Source organism: Coffea arabica, chromosome 9c, assembly GCF_036785885.1.
Source record: "Coffea arabica cultivar ET-39 chromosome 9c, Coffea Arabica ET-39 HiFi, whole genome shotgun sequence".
In the NCBI taxonomy this organism is placed as follows: domain Eukaryota; kingdom Viridiplantae; phylum Streptophyta; class Magnoliopsida; order Gentianales; family Rubiaceae; genus Coffea; species Coffea arabica.
The window spans coordinates 7,770,318-7,778,373 of NC_092326.1; the positions used below are offsets into that span (position 1 = coordinate 7,770,318).

At 36.1% G+C, this 8,056-nt stretch overlaps 2 protein-coding genes across 2 annotated transcripts; both read right to left on the reverse strand.

Annotated features, from left to right (window-relative positions):
* Nucleotides 1–1,128: 1,128 nt before the first annotated feature.
* Nucleotides 1,129–3,272, reverse strand: LOC140014100 (uncharacterized). The gene is made up of 8 exons (XM_072064496.1): nt 3,176–3,272; nt 2,975–3,072; nt 2,538–2,741; nt 2,365–2,457; nt 2,189–2,290; nt 1,913–2,095; nt 1,278–1,502; nt 1,129–1,149 (listed from the first exon to the last, which is right to left on the reverse strand). Exons 1-8 carry the CDS (start codon nt 3,270–3,272, stop codon nt 1,129–1,131), a joined length of 1,023 nt encoding a protein of 340 aa, XP_071920597.1.
* Nucleotides 3,273–5,808: 2,536 nt separating this feature from the next.
* On the reverse strand, nt 5,809–7,038 carry LOC113708359 (uncharacterized). Its single transcript, XM_027230820.1, has one exon. The coding sequence runs from the start codon at nt 7,036–7,038 to the stop codon at nt 5,809–5,811; it is 1,230 nt and encodes a 409-aa protein (XP_027086621.1).
* Nucleotides 7,039–8,056: the final 1,018 nt, after the last annotated feature.

Below are 8,056 nucleotides of genomic sequence, written 5' to 3' on the forward strand. Positions count from 1 at the left end.
TTACCTGATTACATACGTAGCCTATTCGATATTGACAAAAATGGAGTCGTGTGTGTACTTGATCGCACTCGTTCTCATTTGAAACGAATGACTCATGCTTAACATGATTTGCCTGGTTACATGACTTGAAATGCCTGCTTAAACCTGTCAAATGCTTGAATACATGACATGGTATGCTATGATTGCATACGTCGTTGGAGTGAATCTCCTCGACACTTACATGATACATGGCGGACGCCCAAACTCATAGGCCGACCTTGGAACTCGAGCCGGCATGGGATTGGTCGGGAACCTTGGTGAGCCATGAGAATTACATGATAAGCTTGATCTATTTGAGAGATCTTGCTTGGCATACTCGTGGAGTATAGCCTTCTAAATGTCGTGTGTGCCCGAAGCGGTGTATGGTGGACGGATGAGAAGTAAGTGGTGAACTACGGATATGAAATATCAACCCGGTTGACGGAGAGTCAACGCGGGGAGATATACGAATGACATCGGCAAAATGTGGAACTTAACTCCTGAGAGCTACCATATCCTTGAATTGTTTTGGTTACATTTTGTTGGCATTATTAATTACTTGCAATTTATTACTTGAATTGTTACTTGGCTTGTTACCTGAGTTATGTGCCTGCATGTGTGTTCTTGGCCTCACGAGCGTTTTGCTCACCCTGTAGATTTGTTTTCCTTAACAGGATTGAACTTGGCGAGGTATCGAAGAAACCTTCCTGCTACGCTTTTGTTTAGGGTTTCAATTACTTTTGACTTTGTCTTGGCTTTTGGGTTGTATTTTGGAATCCGAATGTAACATTTGGAGCATGATGTATATTTGGGATATATGATGGTTGTTGAACACCCGATGTGCAGGTTGGATATCGGATGACTTTTTATTAAACTTGAACGCTTCCGCATTTATTGTATCTAAGTTATTGACTCGTTTGGTGTGGTCCGGCAATAAGTTTAAATGGAATTGCTTGAGTCCTGGCGAGAGCTAGGCAAGCGTCCCGCGGATACCCTTTGGTTCGCTTTAGGGAGAAGTGGGGGCGTCACAGCAATAGTTCAACAAGAACTCAACAAAAAACACATTGACAATGTCTTCAAAAAATAGCCATTTGACCCAAGGACGATCCTTTAGTTTTCTTCAAAAATCACCTACAAGTATCATAAACCAAGAAATAAAAGTTACAATCATATCTACAGCTCTTCTTTTACAGTTTTAATGTTAGAAAATAAATAAAAACTAAGTTAACCAAATGATAAAGATAAGATAAAAAGATTACCAGGTTTATTGGCCAAGCAATCGCTACTCCAATCTTGAGAAAATTATGGTATGGCCTCATTAGCTCTTCATCATTCTCCACAAGCACATTCACATGAACTTCACACCAATGTGATCCCAAAGGTATGTCACCAACTTCAACAGTCGGATCCAAATTTCTAACCACTCCAACAGCACAAATTTTGGATGAATCAACCATGCTTCTTATTGTAACTTTATCCCCAACCTTGAAAACAAATTTTATAAAACATATAACCACATATAAGAGAGCAAGTCTTGAACAGATATTCAATACACAGTACCACAAGAACCAACCCAAAATGACAGCCACAACAAGTACCAAAACCAAAGTGCAGTCCATTACAATCAATAATGATATCCAAAATAAGAATCTCAACAATTAACATATAGCAATTACAAACATATTCATGAAAACCATTTGTGAACGCAGCATCTAAAGAAGATCATAATTGAACTGTTTATTACTTGTATTGGCCGAGAAATAGCATTTGATGACTGTGAAGTATGTCTCTGCGAAGATGGCGAAATTTGTCCTTGTGATCTTCCTTGTTAAATTGATTCTAGTTGCTGAATTCTTCGCTCCATTTTTGACATCGCAGCACTTTGTTCCATAACCAAGCGAAAACATGTTAAACGACTTGGTATATCGCCCCACAAATCAGATTGTGTAACTCCTAAACCATATGTACGAACTCTTCCACTCCTTTCTTCATCCATTACTTTTGCATACACGTCATTCCTACCCACACTATCTTCTTCTCCTTCTGGAAGTTGATTTTTTAAGCTTTCTATCTCCTCCTAAAATTAACAATTCAAAGTTACTACATTCTCGTTCTTATCGTAACAGAAAAAACCTGTTATGAATGAAGTGCATAAGCAGCAACAACATACCATTTTTTCCCCAACTTCATAACTAGATGGCACCCCATTAGAATTAGTGTAGCATATGGTGAACATATCTGCTCTAGAGAGAGAATGCCCAACCTCTTTTTCCTACATATAATAGTACATCCCAAGAATATATCAGAATGAAAAATTAGATGTTGTTATCAATTTATATATTATACCTTTTCTACTCGAACTTGAGCAAATGGCTTTTTCCTTGTACTATGATTCATCTTTTTCTTCTCTCGGTGCTTCTTATTTGTTGCAGATATTCTCTACATAGTTAAACATAATAAAAAATAGTTAAGTATAGGCAAACAGAAAAATTGATCACGACTATGAGAGCATTTCATACCTTTGACTCTTCGGAAAGCCATTTAGCCAAAATATTTCTCCATTGCTGTGGAAGAATTCGTTTTGGTCTTTTAAGCACTTGACTTTCAATTGACTCATTTGGATTGAAATAAGTTTTCTTGAGAGCATGTTTCCAGCTTCTCCATTTCTTTCCTACTGATTGCTTAACTCGTTCTTCCATGCCAACAGAGAGATCAAATTTTTCCTGTAATATTGAACACTCAATTAAAAGAGAACAAGCATTCAACTAATGTAGTAGGTTCAAGAAATGGGTACCTTTACGACATCTATCATGTCATTCTTTAAGGACTTGGAAACTTTACGCCAACTATCAATGTCAATTGGTGCATATTTTTCAATTCTTGCCAATGCTCCCAAAAATTCATTGAATTTGCTTCTATTTGTACCAACTGGCTAACCAAGTGTATTGAATTTCACTTTAATTCGCTTGTCAGTACCATGTCTACCCCAAATGTGTCTCATATAAGTTGGTCCCCGAGTTTTCTTAGGCTCCTGATCATCATCAGAACCACCAGCTGCAAGTATAATAGACAATTATGACATATCTTATGAAATAGAAACTATTGTTATAGATTATATCTAACTGAAATATTAAGTAATTAGTAATTAATAACATACCGGTGCCTTCCTCATTTTCCAAATTTTCAGGATCTTCATCACGCAATTGAAAGCTCCTTGATCCTCGATAGCTTTTTCGTCTTCTTGTTCTCGCCATATTTGTGCAACTACAATTTTAAATTCATAACAGAAAGTGTACAGCTAATAGCATATTAACATGTAATAAATAGCAAAGCATAAAAAATTTAAGCATGTAGATACACCACAATTCAATGCATAAAAAGCAACCGAATTTACTGGACATTAAAGCAAAATCAAAAGATAACATTCATTTAATTTATATAAGATACCAAAAGATCATCCTTTGGAACTAAATGCTACTCTAGTAGTATCAACTATTTCTCCTATGACACCTTCTCGAACCCAATTAATATCATCAAATGTATCTCTTTGATGACTACTTGAAGGCTGACTTTGCAAGTACATCTCAACATCTATGGGATCCATCTTCAAATCATCTCGTGGTGCAATTGGAATAACAACATTCCACCCCTTATCCAAAGGATCCTCCACGTAAAATACTTCTTTCACTTGAGATGCAAGAACAAAGGGTTCATGGTGGCGCTTCACATTCATAAAATTCACAAGTGTAAACCCATCATCATCTTGTTTCAATCGTTTCCCCTTAGAAACCCAATCACAGTCAAACAAAACCACTCTTCGACCTCCACCATAGTCCAATTCCAGAATATCCTTTAAGACACCATAATAGGCCAAGTCACTTGAAACCGGATTCATATCCTTGGTGCTTGCGAAACTTGATGTTATTGCAGTAACAATCACCCCACTATTTTGATTTTTTCTTTTGCTCTCCAAATATTTTGTATGAAATCTAAAACCATTCACAATGTATCTCTCATACTTCGAACCCACAACATTTGGACCCTTGGCCAATAATCTCAAATCTTTTGAGATAACTTTGTTCTCAGGTAGAAAATCATCCACCTATGCAAAATAAAAAAGTAAATTAATAAAATAATTGTACAGAATTTGAACAGCTAAAAGTACAGTGATACTTTGTATATTAACTCACATGGTTGTCAAACCAATTTGTAAATGTCTCACTATGAATCCGCTCTTTTTCATGTTTTGAACTACGCAAATGCTGCTCTTCAACCAATTTACGATGTTGGCTTCATCAATTATAATAGTCAATCAACATAGTTGTCTATATACATCCATCATTATTAAAAGATGATTAGTTTTATAAAACAAGTATAGAGTACAATTACTTACTTGATATATGGATCCACGGCTTCACAATTGAATATCACATATTGATGTGCCTTTTTTATGGTTTCATCATCCATTACAACTAAAGTTCCTTTTCCTAATGGCCGACCTTGTATAGAAAAAATCTCAAGTCCTTCAGTTGAACTTTCACCTCCATCTTCATTTCTACTTGATCGATTGAACTTAGTTGTCACTTTATCAGATAAGTAGAGAGAGCAAAATGTCAAGCACTCATCAACTAGGTACCCCTCTGCAATTGAACCTTCAGGCCGACTTCTATTTCGGATTTAATTTTTCGAAGTGCATAGGTACCTAAGACAATTACAAATGTAGTAAGTGATTAATGATGATACTCACATAGCAATAAAATAGAAATTATAAAGTTATAAAAGTTACCTTTCAATCGGCTACATCCAACGATAATGTACTGGACCAGCTATCCTTGCTTCAGTTGCTAAATGAGTGGTCAAATGCACCATTATAACAAAAAAAGATGGTGGAAACACGCGCTCTAACTGGCATAGTACAACAGCAATTTCCTTTTCCATACGAAGCAGTTCCCGAGGACAAAGAGCTTTACAACATAAATCTCTAAAGTATTTGGACAACTTTATCAACGGAGACCGCACCGATTTTGGAAGAAGTTTTCTATAACAGAGTGATAACAGTTGTTGCAATAATATGTGATTGTCATGACTCTTAAGTCCGGTTAATTTGGGAGGTTTCAAATGCACGGACTTCGAAATTGTGGCTGAATAACCATCCGGTACTTTAACCTTTTTCAGAATTTTACAGAATAACTCTTTCTCCTTCTTATCGAAATAGAAACATGTTGGAGGCAAGTATGCTCTCCCAAACTCATCTGTAATGGGATGAAGACCTGCTCGTATGCCTATTTCTTCCAAATCACGCCGTACACCAAGGTTATCATACTTGCCATCCACATTCAATAATGTTCTAACTATTGTCTCACATACATTTTTTTCAATATGCATGACATCAAGACAATGACGTAACAAATTGTTCTTCCAATATGGCAAGTCAAAAAAAATGCTTTGTTTCTTCCAGTTAAAGGGTAATTCAGGGTTATCATTGACTGCTTTCCCAATTTTGATTTTATAAGACCTCAACTCCTCCAAGATCATATCACCTGTCAAGCGAGGTGGTGCAACTCCATGTTCTTCCTTTCCATCAAAGTGACGTTTATCTTTTCGATATGGAAGCTCCTTTTCCAGAAATTGCCGATGACCCATGTAACATTGTTTTGAACCATGTCTTAAATGGCGTGAAACGGTGTGCTTATGAAATACTGGACATGCTAAATAACCTTTAGTACTCTAACCAGATAAATTAGCATAACCAGGAAAATCACTAATGGTCCAAAGTAAAGCAGCATGCATCTAAAAATTTTCCTTTGATGATGCATTATAAGTAGTCATACCTACATCCCACAATTCCTTCAACTCAGCTATAAGAGGTTGAAGGTAAACATCAATGTTATTCCCAGGTGCATACGGGCCAGGAATGAGTAGTGACAACATAAAGTATGGCTGTTTCATGCACATCCATGGTGGCAAATTATAAGGCATCAGTACTACCAGCCATGTACTATGGTTCACATTCATAGATTTAAATGGATTAAACCCATCAGAAGCTAAACCCAATCTGACATTACGAGGATCTTTTGCAAATTCGGGATTTTGGTAATCAAATGATTGCCAAACCAGAGTATCTGTAGGATGTCTCATGCGACCATCCTTAGTACGACCCTCGACATGCCATTTCATGAAAGAGGCTGTTTTAGATGACATGAACAGACGCTGCAATCTGGGTTTAAGCGGAAAGTGCCACAAAACCTTGTGGGAAACCTTTCTTTTTTCACCAGTAGGATCATCCTTTGTTCCTTCCCACCGTAGATGCTTACAAGTGTCACATTTTATCTTTGATTCATCTTTTCCCCAATACAATGTGCAATCATTAGGACATGCATCATATTTTTCATATCCAAGTCCTAGTTCTTTCATAATTTTTTTTGCTTCATAATAAGAATTGGGTAGATTTACACCTTCTGGGAGCGCTTGCCCCAACAAATCAAGAAGTGTATTAAATATAGAATCGGGCATTTTGCTGAGACGTTTAATATGTAACAAGCGGACCAGAAAAGATAGTTTAGAGAATTGCGGGCAATCTGGATAAAGGGGCTGCTTCGAAACATTTATTAAATTGCAGAATTTTTCTGCCTCAATATTCGGCTGTTCTGTTTCTAATCTTTCTCCCACATCTAGGTTCTGGTTTAGAACTCCTACTGCATCTTGTAACAACCCCTGCATATCATCTATGGGATTGAGTGGTGGAACTTCATTTGATGAGCCATGTGAAGATGTATGATGCAAATTCAAAGATAGCTCTCCATGAGCTAACCATTGAGTATATCCCTTAATAAATTCTTTCCATATCAAGTGTGATTTGGCCTGCTCTCTCGTGACAAATACCCCATTCCCACACCTAACGCATGGGCATAAAATCATCTCCCCTATACTTCCATTCGTAAATGCAAAATCAAGAAAATCTTCTAAACTAGCTTTATACTCATCACTTGATCGTGACATACTCATCCATCTTTTATCCATGTTCACATAGATTCTAATTATAAAAAAAAAAAAAAAAAGCTTCATTAGCATCTACAAGATAGTTCTACCTAAACTATTACTGATTTTTCCATAAAATATTTACTTAGATAAGAAAACTAATTTCAATGAGATTAATAGAGGACACAAATCACTCACGAAATATCTTCTAAAGTAAAGATACCAAAAGTATCAAAACAGAATGTTAGCACCAATCCAAGTGTTCTAGACATATCAGAACAGAATGTTCACATATCCAGGTGTTCTAGACATTTGAGTAATAAGAACTAATCCAAAAGTATCAAAACAGAATAATATCAAAAGGAAAGACAGCAAAAGTTCAATTCCAGATTGTAACACACAAACTATAAAACAAGATGGTAGGCACAAAAGAATAACAGTCTACGGAATTCAAAATTAGTCCAATAATGTAGCCAATATCAATTTGAGATAGAGAACTTTGACAAAATATTAGCAACCAAACCAATCAGCAATAGAAGTTCTACCCAATTAACAATAACTGCCACAAACTTTAATGTATTGGTAACCTAAGAGTAGCAGAAACTTAATGTATAATTTTGGTTACCTTCTACTCCAATTTGCTCAAAGTGGAAAGGGAATCAATGATCCGTGCTCGCTAGATGGAATCGAAGATGATGGCCGCTACAAACTTGAAACTGCATTGATGGAATAAGCTTGACTTAGTAACCGCTTTTTTTTAGTCACAAAAAGAATATTATATTATGAAAATGAAGCCTGAAGAGGTAGAACAAAATGATACAACATGATCCCGTATAGTTGTGGTATGCATTAAGCAGAAGAGATGTCAGTACTCAAAAAAAGAAAAAAACATTTACGTCAAAAAATTATGGAGCAGTTATGAGTCATTTATCATCAGATATGAAGCTTATTGAGTAAAAAGAAGTTTCTAATGTCTAGTACGCAGACCAACTTTTTCAATTTTTCAATATTACTATTACGCATGAAAGGGGAAGGAAATTGAACTCTATAAAATGCAAGA